This window comes from Typopeltis vanoorti, chromosome 10, assembly GCF_054136105.1.
Source record: "Typopeltis vanoorti isolate ZY-2024b chromosome 10, IOZ_Tvanoo_1.0, whole genome shotgun sequence".
Lineage (NCBI taxonomy): Eukaryota > Metazoa > Arthropoda > Arachnida > Uropygi > Thelyphonidae > Typopeltis > Typopeltis vanoorti.
Window position 1 is genome coordinate 30,111,170 of NC_143558.1, and position 19,531 is coordinate 30,130,700.

General features: G+C 34.4%; 1 protein-coding gene across 2 annotated transcripts; it reads left to right on the forward strand.

Annotated features, from left to right (window-relative positions):
• The first annotated feature begins 3,890 nt into the window (after positions 1–3,890).
• LOC150102293 (uncharacterized) lies at positions 3,891–12,034 on the forward strand. Of its 2 annotated transcripts, none has more exons than XM_090399385.1 (9): positions 3,891–4,024; positions 4,179–4,320; positions 4,567–4,770; positions 5,749–5,968; positions 6,148–6,382; positions 6,532–6,658; positions 10,440–10,625; positions 11,294–11,309; positions 11,412–12,034. In XM_090399385.1, exons 2-9 carry the CDS (start codon positions 4,201–4,203, stop codon positions 11,960–11,962), a joined length of 1,659 nt encoding a protein of 552 aa, XP_090255511.1. In that variant the 5' UTR covers positions 3,891–4,024; positions 4,179–4,200; the 3' UTR covers positions 11,963–12,034. The 2 variants fall into 2 exon arrangements, with proteins under 2 accessions (XP_090255511.1, XP_090255512.1); XM_090399386.1 differs by having other exon boundaries at positions 3,942–4,027.
• Positions 12,035–19,531: the final 7,497 nt, after the last annotated feature.

A 19,531-nucleotide genomic window follows, 5' to 3' on the forward strand; every position in this document is an offset into this window, starting at 1 on the left:
CAAACTAAGTTATGGAAGCACCCAAACCGGTTGAGTTTCCGAAGAAATAACCCGATTCTGTATCACGTTAAAATCAGCGAAATTTAGCTGTATATTTGCTAATGAATATCCCCATAGCTAAACCTGAAATGCCACAGCTGTCCAAGAATTGAAATTGAAATCAAATTTGGATTAAGTTCTTTCATAATTCGAAAAATCCATTTTTCGATACTTTAATGATTTATTAGCAAATCCAATATGTTTACTTATTTTGGAAACACGAATCTTCCTCCTGTTATTATTATTATTATTATTCGCTTGCCATCAGATGACTTTAGTCTATCTGGAGTGGTAAGGACATGAATTATACGAAAGTACTCAAATTCATGCTTGATCTGTTCATGTAATTACTACGAAATATATTCGGGTATTCGGATATAAACTTTATGCTTATAGAAAAACCGGAGCACCCTGAGGAAAACTAACCGTTACCTACCAAATTCAATACCGAAAAAAAAAAGGTGAACTAATCAACATTGTGTCCTAACGAATACGTATACCTCAAAATTCATCAATAAGATGAATTTTGAAGTATACATTAGTCTCAGATGTACATTAGTTTGTCTATATTCAACCATGTTTGCTTTCGCTTTTCCCTTTTCTCTTATATGCTTTTTTATACTTATAGTTTTACACACACTAATATGGATGATTTTTAAATAGCTAAATTTTTATTAAAAATTGTAATCTTTTTAGGTGATTAGCAATAATGAACTTAATCAACTAGTACTGTCGTATAATCTGTACATCTCTTGATGGTACATGTCCGAAAACTGATGACGATTATGTAGAATAAAACTAAAAAAATGTAGAGGTAGCCTAAATAAAATAAAATATATCAGAAAACGCGCAAAACTATCAGATAACACCTATAAATATTACAAAAACTAATAAAATTGCTGACGGAATTTCTCTTTATTCGCGGTTACTTATTTATATGTATATTTTACTTTTTAAATTCACATTGTGTAATTTAATTTTCGAGAAAGTTCATCGTTACCGTTAGCTATCATTACAAAATTACGAAGACCGATTGGAAAATTCTAATTTAATGGTGTTTAAACCAATAAAGCATAAATTCCAAAATATATAATCCTTATAAGGACTGGCTTAAAGGGGCGAAGCAAGAATGCTTTCATCTTCCCCGTTATCTGTAGAGGACAGTGTAAGGATAAGGTGTTATTGAGCTATATAAAGCTCTGATCATGGCAGGGGTAACAGCAATAGCCGAACCTCAGTTAGAACTTCACTGGCTACTGCATTGCCATCCATTACCCTCTCCTAGGGTACCCATTTTAGTCGCCTCGTAGGAAATGCATGAGCTACATTGGGCTATTCTTATCCTGGCCACCACACGGGTAGATCAAAATAAATAGTTCTTAAAAGAACTGGGCGATGGACTGGGTACTTGACTCTTTATCCCGTCATCTGAATGAAGAAAATCTGTGTGGATGGGGTGTTATTGAGCTAAAAAGCTCTAGTCATGGCTGGGTAACGGCAATAGCCGAGCCTCAGTTAAAACTTTTTACTTCTTCTCAAAATAAAGAATCCTTATATCCTTATAAGGATAAGGACTGGCTTAAAAGGGCGAAGCAAGAATGCTTTTCATCTTTCCCGTTATCTGTAGAGGACAGTGTATGGATAAGGTGTTATTGTGCTATTAAAGCTCTGATCATGGCAGGAGGGTAACAGCAATAGCCGAGCCTCAGTTAGAACTTCATTGGCTACAGCATTGCCATCCATTACCCTCCAAGGGTATTGGATTGAATGAATTAATCACGGCATCTCACGGTCGATTGAACAATCACTTCCTCAAAATAAAGAAAAATCAAAAGTAATTTTATATAATACAAATATTATTAATATTTAATGGCATTTAAATAAATTGAACATTAAATATTAAATGTTGCTTAAAATACTAGTATTCTATAAAAACCTATTAGAATATTAAATTTGCATTCTTATTATTTTTGTTATTATCTAAAAATAGACAGTTTAAGACAGTTTAGACTTGCAAATTCACACGGATGCTTATGACAGATGTACCAACTTAGAAAACAAAAAATCGTGCGATATCTTGCCGGTAGTGTGGCCATCTATGGTCAAGGCCGAGAACTTTTCAGACCACTCTCGTAGATTATAATTTATTAATATTACCATTTGGATAACTGATGCAATTGAAATATACAATGTATGTATATGCATGTATTATAGTTATTAACAATAATACATGCATACCGGTTAATAAGTAACCATAGTAATCATATACAATAATTATTATTATTACGCCGGCCTGGTTGGCTGAGTGGTCAACATATCCGCTCTCCAGCGAAAAGGATGCTGGTTCGAATTCCGACGTGGGCATGGATGTTTATGAGTGTCTGTGAAAATACTAGTGATAATGATGGGCGGTGGATGGCGCTGGTGTAGATGATGATGGTAGTTGGTGGATTGAACAGCGGAGACAGAGTTGTAGAGTGCCCTCCCTCGATGGGTCAAGGGATTCCCTGGAGGTATTACGTAATAATTTTTTAAAGTTTGAGAAAGAGTGATTATACATACAAATTTCTGTATTTGCTTATAAGGATGTAAATGAGTGAGGCAAGTTAATAATAATAATTATATGGGCACTTCCATTGAGTCCGAAGATTCATCGCCGAAGACCTAACCTATCTATGCAATATCTATATCTCTCCTTGAACTCATTGCCAGACCAAGCACTCGCAACTCATTCTGGCAGAACATACAGACCACACAAACTTGGTCACTCTTCTCTAAATTTTCTCCACCACTTTCCATCTTCCAAGAAATACAAGCGAGCAGACTTGAGCACGATAATCCTGATGTGGACGTATCAAGATCTATTAAACAGGAAAATTCAACTTGTTTATCTTTGCGTGTGTGTTCTTCAATAATGAAATAATCACATGAGCTACCTTGGACTACTTAGCAATATTCCCTCTGAATTTCAGGTTTCTATCTACCAAAATGCCGAATTCCATAGCTTCATCAGTTTCTTGGAGTACAGTTCCTTCAATGTGGTATACCAGCAAGCAGACCTGATTGGTCTGCTTGCAATACAGCTTCTAATAAATTTATCCCAAAATGCACAACTTTACACTTTTCGACACTGAACTGACATCCAGACATATATTATTCCATAATATTACAACTAAAAAAGAATAAATATTTATTAAACTAAAATATGCAAAGAATTGAAATTAATAAGAATTACCTAGAAAAAACAAATAATCTAATTTTATAAATAAGAAAGTAAGAATAAACAAACTACACCATTTTATAAATACTATATTATAAATAACATTATATAAATCAACATACAAATACATAAATGAGTGATGCCATTTGCATATCTGTATGTTGATTTTTTTAAAATTTTTTATTTAAAAAAATTATCTTTGATTTTTGAGTTTATGTTATGGAAGAATAGTCAGAGAATTTAAAATATGAAAAGAAAAGAAATTAAAACAAATTATACTTAGAAAAAAAAACTAATACTCTGAACTTAAAAATACGAAAGTGAGAACAAACAACTACACCATTTTAAAAATACTATGTTGTTAGCTGAAAGAAAAAAAAGAAAAAAAAACCGTTCATATTATATATTATATCTGTATGTTGATTTTTTTTTTTTTTTTTTTTTTTTACATTTTGATTTTAGTTAATATTATCGAAGAAATAAAATAGCTTTATATGACAAACTACTGTTTACAACATGTAATGATTTTATTTCTTTAGGGGGAACTCATCTGCAAAAAATTTGGAATCTTCTAGCACATTTAACGCATCACAGTAGCGGAGATAAATATTCCATGTATAGGCGTGTGATATTTCGCTCTGGTGAGATGATAAGAGTGAAGGCTCTAACCAAGTCGATTATCCAGCATCTGATGAGCAAAGAAACATTTGTGTGAGTCGAATGTCGGTTTCTGTCACTGGGTGCACATACCAAGCATAAGTCAAGGTAGTGAGTACAATCTCGTAACGTTCTTTGTCAAATTTTTAAATAATTGGAGTCAATTTTATTCGTTTCTTCACTGAAAATAGATCTGCATTTGTATTATAGTATTATTGTCGCTAAAAGAAGTTTCTAAAATTTTATAATTTCTTTTATTTAGAAACTGCCAATCACTGTAGAGGATGACGACCATTATTCCCATTCTTACTGCCATGTATCTTGGCACCACGTTCAACATGAAAACATATCAGAGAGGTTCCACAGCCGTTTACGACCAAAATGCTATCCAGGGTAAGATTGAGGTAAGCGAATAGTTATTTAGAGAGAGTATTCCAAGTTATTATAGGATAAAATCAACACTTCTTATATACAAATTAAGTTATATAAAACTAAATGTAAACTGTAAAGAATTATTATATATAATATAATATAATATAATATAATATAATATAATATAATATAATATAATATAATATAATATAATATAACATAAAATCTTTAATAATTGATATTATGGAAATAAATTAGCAATTCATTTGCAATTCCAGAGTATTGATCGAACATTTACCAAGTCCCAGTATCAATTAGTGGAAACTACTACAGACGCAAGAGATTTCTTGGGTGTCAGCGGAGAACTAGCGTTGAAAGTCATGAGTGGAGACGTTAGCTTTCAAGGTTCAGGAGCCTATTTGAAGGAGACAACAAACAGAGAGAATATAGTAGAATTACTTATCAAAGTTCATCATGAAACGGTAAAACAGTTGTTTAATAATGGAAATTGCTACTAAAAGACATTAAATGATACTTAATTTTATTGTCTGGTACGCTTTACGCGTAAGCGTAAATTAGGAAGGATGGATTGTGTTGTACTGTACAGTATATGCCTATTTAAATTCAAAATAAGTCAAACATAATTTAAATTAGTATATAAAATTAAATTTAAACTATAATTTTTTTATTAAAATAAAAATTTTTCTTTAGAAAAGATTAACATTACTAATTAGTTTTTAATTTTAATCATACGCTTATTAAAATAATGAATAAATTTATTATTTTAGGAAACAATAACATTAATATGTGATCTGTGTGTGAGAGAATTGATTCAATCGACCGTGAGATGCGGTGATTGATTCACTCAATCCAATACCATTGGAGGGTAATGGATGGCAATGCTGTAGCCAGTGAAGTTCTAACTGAGGCACGACTATTGCTGTTACCCTCCTGCCATGATCAGAGCTTCCATTGCTCAATAACACCTTACCATACACTGTCCTCTACAGATAACGGGGAAGATGAAAAGCATTCTTGCTTCGCCCCTTTAAAGCCAGTCCTTACTTATAAGGAGTATGTGATCTGGATGGGAAATGATTGGATGAATCAATCGACCGTGAGATGCGGTGATTGATTCATTCAATCCAATACCCTTGGAGGGTAATGGATGGCAATGCTTGTAGCCAATGAAGTTCTAACTGAGGCTCGGCTATTGCTGTTACACTCCTGCCATGATTAGAGTTTTAATTGCTCAGTAACACCTTATCTCTACACTGTCCTCTACAGGTAACGGGGAAGTTGAAAAGCATTCTTGCTTCGCCCCTTTAAGCCAGTCCTTATAATAACTATAAGGAAGCATGTGATCTGTTAATTACTTTTGACTTCAACTATTCAAGAAAAATTAACAATATTTATTTATATTTATATATTTATTTGTATATTATTATTATTATTTTTAGGTGACCGAAACAATTCCTTCTTACATCCCTGCTAACACGGGATGGACTTCAATGAACCCTGAAAGTGTAGGAACCCATTTCGTTCGTAGTATAACTTATGGCGGTGACCTGATTGCATCTGTGACATTTTCTGGAAAGAACAGAGCGTCAAAAGAGCTAATTAAGGCTGCTGTCAATGCCAATCTGCAATTCTCCGGAACGTTAGACTTAAGTGCTCAAGGTAATATATATATTGTAATTCAAAATATAGCATATAGCAGTTAAATAAAATAAAAGTAGCGTAAAGAGCATTATATAAATAAATGTACCAAGTTTCATGCTATATTCGCTAGATGTCGCCACGAGCGAGTACCGAATCTTTGTTTAAAAAAATTATGTTTAATTTCATTTATTGACTAGGACAATTTGAAAAATTACAAAGCGATCTAGAAGGAATAGCTAGTATTACTGTGCGACATATGGCCACGGTAGACCCTGATCGACCTCCTACGAATATAAAGGAATTGATGGAGACAGTTGACAAATATCCCAGTGAGGTCACCAAACTTAACAACGGTAAAGGGCGAGCTCTGACAGCAGAAATCTATCCATTATCATCTTTAAAAGGAGACTATGCGTCATACTTGAAAAATAGGTAACTATACACATTAGTTAGAATTAATTCTATATAATAAAGCACATTGTGAATTATGCTTAATGAGTTTTTTTATGAAGTCAGTTTTGTATCATATGTCTTTCACAAAGAATCATTTTAGCCCTTTATAACAACATTTTTTCCCCCAGAGCTCTTACTGGAGCTGTGGATGATCTAGTGGCCAAGTATGATGATATCAGGGTTACTGGCCCTCCATTCAGAGAATGGCGAAGGACGTTGAACACGAGGACACTCACCAGGGAACAGATTCAGGAGGTAAGCACCTGGTTACGATAGCAATGTGCGAAACGTACTTGTAAGTCATATTAAACAGAATGTTTTCACATACGTATATGTGAAAATATTTTTTCACTGGCAAAATTATTAACAGACGTAAGTGTAAGAATGAGACCTGACTTTATACATCTAACATCAAATATTCACAATATTTGTATTAGAAACATATTCGACCATTTCTTGAGTGTTTACACTACATGATAATAATATTTACAGTTTTTTTTTTGGCTAGATGGGTTAAATTCGTTAAATGTCGACGAAAATGTATGGGGGGTATTATAGAGCTATGAGCCCTGATCATTGCAGGAGGATAACAGCAAAACTTCATTGGCTACAGCATTGTCATCCATTACCCTCCTTGGGTACCCAGTTTATTCGCCTCATACGACATGCATGGGCTACAGTGAGGCTATTCTTATCCCGGCCACCGCAGTGTAATACACAAGGGGTATTATCTTATTCCGGCCACCGCACGGTGTAATACACAAGCGTTATTATTTACAAGCAAGAGCAAGACGTTGCTGACTATAAGGGTGAAGCAAAATGCTTTTATAATCTATAAGGTTGCTGTAGGGAAACGTTTATGAACTAAGTGCTCTGCCTGAGTGGGTGCGATTTAAAGATCTTCATTTGGAAGTAGGATGGCCTTGGGTCTCTTATATTTGGAGATGTCTGTTTCATCATAATTTGCTGCTTGTTGCACTAATTCATTTGGATGTGAAGAGGATGCTGAGAAGAACTTTACTGCTGAAGACTGCAGAAAAGAGTAGATGTAGGGGATATTTGAATCCCGGTGGAGTTGGACATTTCTGATTGTGCGTTTAAGATCATGCGGAGACATTTGTTTTGCACTTTCTGTAGTTTGAGGATATTTGTACTTGAGGTGTGGCTCCGGGATGGGGACGCATAAATAATAATGGGTCGAATCATCAACTGATAAAGGAGCAGTTTTATTTTGGTATCCAGCTTGCTATTCCTATTGATAAGAGGGTAAAGCTGTGCAATGATTTTTGATGCTTTTGTACATGAGGCTTTTTTTTATGTGGACTGAAGGTTAGTTTTCTGTCCAGCAGTACACCCAAATATTTGGCTTCTGCTTTCCAGGGAATCTTGATATTAAACAGGAAGATGTCATCTTTTGGAGATATTGAGGTTTTAGTGAAGAGCATGGCGATACTCTTCTGAGGGTTTACTTGCAATCTCCATTCCGAGAACCAGTGCTCTAATCTCTGCAGGTTTTCGTGCAGTTTCTTGGTGACAAGGTGCGGTTTCATAGATCAGGTTAGCAGAGCTGTGTCGTCTGCGTATAGGGCAAATGATAGATGACATTGGATAGTGCAGAATGTCCGCTATGTAAATCGTTAAAAGTATCGGTGCCGGTAAGGACCCTTGAGGTACTCCTGCCAAGATTCGTCGCTGGGTAGATAATATATCATTTAGTTTGACTTCCATTCGTCTGCCACTAAGAAATGACTTTATAATTTGGACTAGATCTAATGGAATGCCAGCTAAAATCAACTTGTATAATAGTCCAAAGTGCCATAATTTGTCGATCGCCTTTTCTAAGTCAAGAAAAACTGCTCCGGTGTATTGTTACCAATAGTAAGTTGTGGTAATGAATTCGATTAGTCTATGGATTTGTTGGGTGGTACTGTGAAACTGGCGAAAACCAAACTGTTCTGAAGGAAGAATGTTTAATTTTTTTACTGAAAGTTGAATTCTGGAAAGGATAGCTTTTTCTGCTATTTTGCCCAAATTAGAAATCAAACTTATGGGACGATAACTTTGAGGCTGCTGAGGATCCTTGCCAGGCTTGTATATAGGAACTACGTCTGCCAACTTCCATGCAGAGGGAAAGTACTTAAACCTGAACATATCATTTATTATTGTTGTAAGATGTACGATGGCCTTTCGGGGTAGCAGTTTAATAACTTTGTTGGATATGCCGTCAGGCAGTGGAGCTTTTTTATTCTTTAAGTTGATTTTATTCTTGAACTTTATAATGTCATAAAGTTCAGCTGAGGAAGTAGGTGTGAGTTGGCTGGTACAGGTATCAGGCCGTTTTAACATGTGTCTGACGTGGCGGTGAATTTTATAAATATGATTGAAATTTAGATTATTGTATGAAGGGCTACACTGTTTTTCTAAATTTTTAGCTATAGTTTCGATTTTTTCTGCATCTGTGTAAACAATGTTCAAGTCAGATTTGAGAGGAGGAAGTGATTTGTTTTTGATGTTTCTCAGGAACTTCCAGACGGCTTGATCACCAGGAGGCTAATTTATCTTCCCATAGTTTGTTTCTGTGGGCTTTAAGTGCATCTCTCACTGCATTGTTCATTTTGTTGAGATATTTTTTGTCTTGTGGTGCTCTGTTGTTGTGGTATATTTTTCTTGCATTATTTTTTTCCCTGATTAAGTTCATTATGTCATCTGGTAGGCGTTTAGGCTTGAAAGCAATTGAATTTGAGGTGATAGATGCTATGGCTGTGTTGATTTGAGTATGTTTATTGACTGCAGAATCAATTTCTTCCTTGGGATTAATATGAGAGACGGGATCAATGTAGTTTGGAAGCATTTTGGGTAGTTTTTACCCAAAATGCTTCCAAACTACATTGAAAATTGAAATTCCAAACTACAAACTACTTCCAAAATTTACAGGGATTGAAGGTGTGAGGCGAAGGGGGAAGTCCCCCTCTAATAACCCAGTTGGAGCAGAATAGGATTGTGGTCTGATGATAATTCATTCATTATTTACAATCCTTATAGTCCTTATAAGGACTGGCTTAAAGGGGCGAAGCAAGAATGCTTTTCATCTTCCCCGTTATCTGTAGAGGACTGTAGGAATAAGGTGTTATTGAGCTATTAAAACTCTGATCATGGCAGGAGGGTAACATACATCAATAGCCGAGCCTCAGTTAGAACTTCATCGGCTACAGCATTGCCGTCCATTACCCTCCAAGGGTATTAATCACCGTTCCTCATTATATATATATATATATATATATATATATATATATATATATATATATAATGAGGAACGAGATGCTGAACCGTGAGATGCAATGCTGTAGCCGATGAAGTTCTAACTGAGGCTCGGCTATTGATGTTACCCTCCTGCCATGATCAGAGTTTTAATAGCTCAATAACACCTTATTCCTACAGTCCTCTACAGATAACGGGGAAGATGAAAAATATTTGATAAATATATATATATTTATTTATCAAAGCTTGATTTGCTTCCTCAGTCTTAAGAAAAAGCTGGTTATATTCCACTAATTCGAGCCCTACCCAAGTGCTTATTAGTTGTGGAAATACTTTCTGAAAATGAAAGCTGTGCTGAATAAAGTTGCCTTTTACAGCTGCCTTATTTTTAATCCATCTAACTTGAGTGTTTCTAGATGTTTTTTCAATGTTTTAGGAATGGCGCCTAAAAGCACCTATTATTATGGGAAATATATATACAGTATATATATATATCCCTCTTTGGAGGTATCTGTACTAAAACTAATACACGGAATGAGACCACATTTTATATTGCGACTTTCGAAGGCATGGGGAGATGAATTCCGCGAAAAAAATCTTTAGTACCAAAAGTCGCCGATAGGGGAATTTTTTTTTTTTTTTTCGTAAAGCTAATTACGAATATATATATATGTATGTATAAAGTTAAACATGATTATGATATATAATTTAATAATTAGGATTTAAGTGAAAACTTCGAATTAAACTAATGAAAATAAGTGAGATGTTTACTTTGTAGCTTCAAAAATTCATTCGAGCACTTGAAGAAGCAGATGATGAATTCAGTGAAATTATTAGCAATATGGATACATCTTTAAGTGGGTCATTGGACCAGTTTGGACCTGCTTTAAAAGCATACGGAAGTGGAGAAGAAAATATTCCAAATCGTTTTCAGCGTTGGTTTTGGCGTCTTAGGCATGAAATTGCAAGTAGCTTTTTACTTCAAAAATACACCTTAAAGTATATTTAATAAGAGAAATTAAAATAAAATCTACCTATGAACTGAATGTGAAAAATGATGCATGTAATAATAATAATAATGATAATATATAAACAGAATACTTTAAACAATACGTAAATAATAATATTTAATAAAAAATAATAATAAAATATAACACATAACTTAAAGCTAATTACGAAAAAATTATGACGAAACATGAAAGAAACAAAACTTTTAAAAATCACAAATAAAAACAATGAAATTGAAATAAATTACTAAGAAAATTGAAGCAAAAGTAAATTTATCTCAAATTAAATTTTAAAATTCACTTATTTAAAATATTTTAAGCAAAAGTAAATATTTTGTACAAGTATAATTTAAATATTTGGATATTATTATTTTAAACATCAAAAGTTCAAAAAACAAATAAAAACATGCAACTTTTAATTACTATTTTAAAAATGTTTAATTTAAGCTTAGTTTCTTCATTCTTTATTTATATATAAGCATACATATAGATGTATAAATTAATTGAATATGAGTAATAACTATAAAGATGTCTATGTTCAAAATAAATTAAATATTTATTTTTTGACCCATGTTTGTTTTATTTAATTCTTAATAACTGTTTTGTTGTATTTCTCTTTCTCTAGGGCCATGAAGAACTTGGTAAGTTGTGATAGTTTTATCTTCCATGTTTTGTATATATATAACTTACTTTTTAAAATAAATCTACATTTCTAATTAATAAAACCACAAACTATTTTGCAGTTTATAGGAAGAATTTGGGAAATGGAAACTCCTACACCCACTGGGGGAGCACAATCTGCAATGCTAACTCTACTCTTCTGCATGCTGGTTACGGAATCGGAGCACCAAGTTCCACGTTTGGCAACGGAATCAATCCTCACTGCATGAATCAGGAGAACCCCGCTCTGACCACCGTCCAAGATTCGAAGTCATCATTCTCGACCTTCCTCAATCTTGGGTATTTTAAAGTGGATGCGGGTGAGAATGCAATGGCCCAACCTTTGTTCTGTGCTGAGTGTCTAGCAATAGGGATCACAACTGTGCACACCTTCCCTTCTTTTACGGAATGTCCTGCGAAATGGAGAAAGGAATACGATGGATACCTCATGGCTGAATATAATTCGCTTTCTGGACAGAACTTTGTGTGTTTGGAAAAATCCGCAGCAACTGGAACGGGAGTGGAATCTAATGTTGATTTGTCGAGGTCTGCTAAGTTTTCAGCAGTCTGGATGCCTTGTGACACTTGTGAAACAGGAGAACAGGTGGTTGCATGTGTGGTTTGTTCAAGATAAGAGGTTCGACTGAATGATAGGTTGATACACTGCAAGCGGTTAATGTAAAATAAAAGAGTTCTTTATCTGATAGCATCCTCATTAAATATACAGTAACTTTACATTTCATACCACATTACATCAATACCATGTTACAACAATCAGATGCCTGTGATATTTTACGAGCATTCTAAACATAGCTACGAGAAATTTTTAGCTGAGTTATTATGTCTGAAATCGCATATATTTATTAGTATTTTAGATTTTACAATTTAATGATTGGACAGCGTACCTATCCAACGAACAATCTGCTGGTTCCAATTTCGCCTTGGGCATGGGCATTTCTGGATATGTTTAGGGGATAGATGGACTTGATCACCTCGCTTACGAGGTGGTCTGAAAGAAAAAAAAACGTTTATCTTCTAGAGGAGAGTTTTCGGGGCTATGATACAAAAAGCAGCCTGCCTATGATGCTAATATGCTTCATTTCAATAATCTTTTGTAGATGAAAATCTTAAAAAAAGATAATATGTATAAAAATAAACATCTGAAGACTTCCTTTTAGCATTGTTAAATTAAACAGCAATAGAGGATATTAAAGATCCATCTTTATTTCATAGCCAAAAAAAGGTAATGTATATTCTGTAGCATTTCTCGTATTGAGAAGTAATAATCATTTATTTTCCTTAATTTTTACAAATCGGTTGAAATTATTATTTCCAGAAATATATTAAATTTTCACTAGAGGGAGCATCGATGTTTCTGGAATACGAAAATGAGGTTGAGCCCAAAGAAAACTCGTACGACTTAAAAAAGTCGTGACGGATCTTCGTTCTAATATATCACGTGATTAAGCTTTTGATTATATTTTGATTTTGATTAGGAGGCCTTTTTTGTAAGCAAAATAATTTGAACAGTTTGATCGGAATATTAATTTTCCTCTAAAGAGATTCAAACGATTCTGAGGACGGATTAGGCCATTGTAGGCCTAAATTCATGAAACGTATGATGATGATGATGACGTCGATTATTATTATTTTTATTATTATTTTACTGCTAGACTGAATTTAGTGAAACTTGGTATAAAGCATCTTTATTAAAATTTTTCAAATGATTTCGTTTTAATCGATACATTTGTAATGGCCAACTTAGACAAAACAAAGTTACATGTTTACGATACATCAAAAAAGGATTGATCTGCCAATAAATTTAAAACTTTTGACAAGCACTAATTGGAATTTTAAAAGTATCACCACTTGAGAGAATGTGATACTTTTAAAAAGGGGAGAGTGTTTTTGAATAACTTAAATTTGTGGCATACATCGTGATAGTTCTCGCAAAGAAAATGGAAATATCGACAATGGAACGTCCTGAGCTGAATAGTTTGAAACTGCATTCTATGAATAACTTCTAAAAGAGATGTTAATCCCTAACCTCGATGTAGTTGATGGGACAGTATGAGATGGTATTTAGAGTGGATTTCTTTGTTAAAGTAATCATTTCTCAGAAACTAATTCTAGGAAGATTTTTCTCCTAGTTATAATATCTTTCTTATTGGCAAGACTTTTGAAATAATAATAATAATAAAAGATGATTTTCTGTATAATGTCACTATACAAAGCATTTTACTTCTTGTAATTAAAACATAAAGTGTAATAACTGTTGAAATCATTATTTTGATATCAGAGAGCTACTGTAGAAGAGAATGTTTAGGGAAATATAAAAGATAGATATTTTAAACCAATTAGAACAAACACACACACACGTACTTGTAATAAATATTAATTCGAATTAGGAACATCGCCTCTTATATAGCACGCCGCGGATTACACACGCCTGAGCGATGGTGGAATGTTGGGACTACCTGCTAACAATGTTCAAAACTAAATAATACAATAAAAAAGAGAAATAGGATTAAAAGCATGCCCTTTAGAGAATGAGGTGTTAGATATTTATTTATATTTATAGGAAAATACTTAAGATTTTTCCTATAAATATCCTTATATTTTTACTATATTTTTTCCTGTTTGCTTATCCTGTATATTGGATGTTTGTGACAGTCTGTGAAAATACTAGTGTTGGTGGTGGGCGGTAGATGGTGTTGGTGTAATGATGGTAGTTGCAGTTGGTGGAGAGAGAGAGAGAGAGAGAGAGTTGTAGAGTGTGAACCTTCCCCTCTTTGGACTCTTTGGAGGTGTCATGTAATAAAATAATAATTTGTTGTTGTTCAGAATGTAATTCAGAGAAAATTAAAAGAATTTCCCCTAAATGCACCGTAAATGTCTTGCCCTCTTCTCTCAGTTATTATTCACTGGGCTGAATTTAGCAAGCTATTAAAACTTCATTTAATTTATTCTAAATTGTAATGTACAAATGTACGTTTATTTTCATTGGTAAACTTGTCAATATTTCTGCTTTGTGCAATGTATAAATTATGCATAGGTTCTGCCATTTGGTGGCTTTAAGCAGAAGCAACTAAGGGAGGCCAGTTATTATTATTATTATTATTATTATTATTATTATTATTATTATTATTATTATTATTATTATTACATAATAATAATAATAATAATAATAGAAATAATGTAGTAATTTGCGCATTTATTTATAACTATCTGGTCTTTCATCTTCTTGTGTGTGTAAATCAATCAATCAAAATTATGCCTATTTTTTGCCAGATCATCAAAAAAATTAAACAATACATTTTTAGTGTGCCGCAGAATTTTAATAATTAGTCTAGGTGTGCCGTGCTATGAAAAAGGTTGAAAATCGCTGCTCTAAACCATTGGAAAATAAACTGGAAAGTTGGAAATCGAACTTAACTCAAAGAAATGCAAGAATATACATCTCGAAAGATAATATTCCCTGAGCATAATGTCGAATGGATCTTCACTGAAATGAGAAGTTGACTGAATGCAATGATTTCGATATTAAATTGCAGTTTAAGAATCACGATGGTGAAGCTCAGAAGACTTACTTTTAAAGAAACGTCTATCAGGACTCCAGTAAGCAGGGTGGTAGTGGGCTCACATCGAGCGATGACCATCTTCTACCTAAACACAATCACAAACATCCATTCCCACGGAGGGATTCGAAACTCCCCCCCCCCCAAAGTAAAATAAAGTAAAACATTTCAGATACTCAGGCACGATTTTTAGTGAAGATGGTAAATTAAATATGGAAATAAACAACAGAATCAACAAAGCTGGTATGGTAGGAAATCAATTGAATAAATTCATATGGAATAAGAGAGGAATTAGTCGGACACTAAATTAGTTGCATACAAGACAGTGTTCAAACCGATTTTAACTTATGGATCTGAGAGCTGGGTCAGAAGTAAAACACTTGACCAAAGGCTAGAAACCACAGATATGACAGTCCTGAGAAAGATTAGAGGCGTGAACAGATGGCATCAATGGCAATATCATATTAAAAACGAGGATATTAGGAAAGAAGTTTATGTTTAGCATTCATCGATGTGTTAGCAGATCTACTTTCAGGTGGTATGGTCACTTAAATGGAATCGGAGAGGGAAGGTTAGCAAACAAGTGTTCTTTGATAGAAGGTCAATAAAAAGACCCAGAGCAAGACTGAGATCTAAGTGGATTGATACAGTAAAATGCCTTAGAAGACAGAAATATGAGATATGACAATATGGGAGTGCTGGCAGATAACAGACTAATTTGAAGGAAAATTGTAGATAGTAATGATGTAATCTTTTCATCTAGTGTAGTACCATCACTTTATCCTGTACACACCTTTAGGTATTTAATGATGAGTAATTATCAGGTAACATGGTATAATAAGAAATTTAATTTTCTGTAAGAAAATTATATGGATGCGTAATGCAATTTTGAGCGTAAGTTATGTTATGAACAGAACGTAAACTCTGTTAAGTTGCTCGAAAATACAATTTAATCATTTATTAATTTAAATTGATAATTCTAAAACTATATATGACGATTTGTAACACATATTTTACAATATCTAATAATTACGAAGATATATTTTATGATTAAAATGATGCTTATGTTATATAGCGCCATCTATAATTCAAAATAAATGATCCATGGCCGTTTTCAAATTCCTGGACGCAAGAATATGACCACATTAAATAAAAAAAGGAACGTATATTATAATGTATAGTAGATATATTCACTCTTTAATCTTTAAGCGTAAACGATTAGTGTGAAACCGTCCTCTGTTGTTGGAGGATTGTAATCATTGTATGATTAAATATGAAACTCTGTACAAGTTTCACGTTTTGTCACTAAAGCTGTGCATCCGGATATATAATCCACTTACTATATAATACTATTGTATTATACTGTTATAATAAATAATTTGTCAAACAACACAACACAAACAAAATTTATATAAAAATGCTATATTATTATATAGGTTAAGTATTCTATGCAAATCATAATTTATCAGATTATGATATTCATCCTTTGAGGAAATTCACACACCACAAAATTTATAATATATTTTTTATTTAAATAATACGAGGTACCCTTCGCATTTAGACGAGGATAGTGAGAATCGGCATTTCTGATAAATTAGCATAACGTATCTTTGGATATTTTAATTTTTTATTTTTTATTCAACTTGTTAAAACATACATTAGACGATATTTTTATTTTTTATTTTTTATTCTTTTTATTCAACTTGTTAAAATATACATTAGACGATAGGTAACAAGGACTATTTACATATTATAAGTATATATATTATATTATATTATTATATTATATATTATATTACATTACAGAGAAAGAAAATAATTTCCTTTAGGGTATACAATAGAGAATGCAATAAATGAATTCAAAGTTAACAGTTCAGTTTCAGTCTGAGTTATCTTTCAGATGAAAAGTATTGTCGTCGTCAATCCAGAAGAGGGTACCAGTCGGATTCCACTCCTCTATGAATTTCGCGACAGTTCTTGTTTCTTTGAAGTATTCAAGTTCCAATAAAAGCCTGCTTTTTAGTTTCCGGCGGAGGATATACATGAGAGTTTGCGCAGTTTCAGTGATGAATGGGTGCTGGTTATTTCTTGTCTGTTTTAGGTAGAAGCTGTAGATGACGGCCTTAGCGCAGATGAAGAGGAAATTGCATGTTCTGTGTCTGTTTTCTTCTATGTGGACTAAATTCCAGTAGTCTTCTTGGCTGTGTGCGTAGTTACAGGTGTTGGAGGCAGTATTCTGGACGTAGGTGATCATTGCTTTGTTTGCGGGACAGGTTCAGATATGCGTGTTCCAAGGTACCTGAAACGTCACAGAATAGACACAGATCCGTTTCTCTTTGCTGAAATTTGTAGAGCTTAGAAGGAGTTGGCAAGATGTTATGCCATAGTCTCCACTGTATGTCGGAATCTGGTTTGGCACACTTCGATTTATATGGCAGATCCCACTGAAACTGAATGGCATATGCAGCCTTGTAGATGAGAGGGTTAAGGCTGAATATAAGAAGGGCGAGGATGGAGGCCCTGGCATGAGGAAGTGGTATATTTTCTTGTAGTTGGAGGGAAGAATGGGAAGTGAGGCTTCAGATTGTACAAGATGTAATTTCGGCCGCGAGCAGTTTCTAGAAGGAATACGGATATCCTGAGGTGTAGCGATATCTGGATAGGCTTTTATAATGGAGGCTTGCAGCCGTTTATATTGCTTTTCAGTTTTTGGGTTCTTCATTGGTAGGCTTGTGAATGCTTTCCACTTTAGGGTCTGGGTTAGGAGGTCCCCTATGACTCTTATTCCTGCCCAGTTCCATGTAGGGAAAAGAAAAGGCTGCCCAGTTGTGGGACTTGTTATGTTTCTGTTCGAAAATAGTGGTTCTGTAAGTACTGCTGACTCTGTTGATCCTGTAAGTGTGTGATGAAGTCCTGTGTTTTTCCACCGCTGTAGAGCATCTTTGTAAAAATGAGGTAGTTCAGGAGTTGATGGTGCAGGACTGGCCATTCGGAGGATTGTGGAAAGTATAAGTCCTCTGGTGGATGATTTCGTGATGTAATCGAAGGTGGTTACATAAGTGTGATTGCATGGAAGTGTCTTTAGGAGTAGGATTATCCTGAAGGATCTAATCTTGTTTTCAAGGGAAATCAGGCCTTGACCTCCCTTGCTGAGTGGCTTACAGAGTTGAGTGTATGTTGTCCAGTGAATTTTGTTTCAGAGGAAACGTTTGATCTCCTTTTGAATGTAGTAGAGAAATTCTTCAGGAGATGTGAGTACTTTGAGGGTATGCCATAAGACATTCGCAGCCATCTGGTTGACTATTAGTACTCTTCCTCTAAGTGAAGACATGGAACGAACGCTGTTCCATTTACCTAGCACCTGTTTAAAACGGTTGTGCAGCTGTGTCCAGTTCAGTGTGTTATATATTTTGGTGTTGCCAAGGTGCACACCTAAGTATCTTTGTCCTTCGCTTGACAAGGTACATTCGATCTGAGAATCATTTCTAGACTTCCATCTGCCTGACCACAAGCCCGTGGCATTTGCAGAATTTAATTTGGCCCCTGAGGCTTGTGCATATAGTCTGTGTGCTTCCTTGGTTACTGTCATTTCCTCTTCATTTCTGACTATTACAGTGAAGTCATCGGCATATGCTGATAGGGTATTTTTTGATGTGGCTCTATTATGCTGGTTCGTTTAGAAATGATGGTGTCGTGTACTCTTTTTAAGAAGGGTTCTATGGCCAGTGTGTATAATTGACCAGAGAGGGGACATCCTTGCTTGATCCCTCGAGAGTATGACAAAGTGCGAGTGAGCCTGTTGTTGATTTTTAAACAGAAGTGTGCATCTCTGTCAAACAATTGCACTGTTTCAATGATGAGAGGACCATAGCCAAATACCTTTAGAACTTCATAATGGTACTCGTGCTCAACCCTGTCGAAAGCCTTTTCCTGATCAAGGCTGACGAGTGCGAGGTCTTCATGTTGGTTGTTTGCGATGTATATGAGATCTCTTATTAAATGGAGGTTATCATGTATTGATCTCTCTGGGACAGAGTATGTTTGATGTTGGCCAATAACTTCAGGCAATGTTGGCTTTATTCGGTTTGCTATAACTTTGGAAATGATTTTGCAATCGGTATTAATTAGGGAGATTGGACGCCAATTTCGGATATCCGTGTGATCTCCCTTCTTTGGTATCAATCGTGCTACTGAGGTCATGACGGATTGTGGGAGGCCATTGATGTAGGCTTCTTGAAGTGTTTTGAGGAGAAGTGGTCCGAGTTGATTCCAGAAGACTTGGAAAAAATCTGAAGTGAGACCATCAAGGCCAGGAGATTTGTTCTTTGGCAAAGATGTGCATGCGGTTTTCAGTTCATCTAGCGTGATTTTGTTTTCTAAGTGGTCCCGATCTGTTGCAGAGATTTTTTTTTGTTTCTTTCAGTATTTCGTGGATGGCATGATGGGATGTTCCTGCAGAGCTGTATGCATTCTTCTAGTATTGTAGGATTTCAGAGGTGATTTTGCTAGGATCTTCTGTGATGCTGTCATCTTGAAGTCTGATAGGAGAGATGGAATTTACAGCCTGGCATTTTTTTTCCAAAGAGAAAAAATATTTTGTGGGGGCGTCTGAAAGATTTATTTGT

Coding starts and splice junctions, on each gene's coding strand:
- LOC150102293 (XM_090399385.1), top strand. CDS start 4,201: ATGACGACCATTATTCCCATTCTTACTGCCATGTATCTTGGCACCACG. Junction 5,969..6,147: donor GTTAGACTTAAGTGCTCAAG/GTAATATATATA, acceptor TTTATTGACTAG/GACAATTTGAAAAATTACAA. Junction 6,383..6,531: donor GCGTCATACTTGAAAAATAG/GTAACTATACAC, acceptor TTTTTCCCCCAG/AGCTCTTACTGGAGCTGTGG.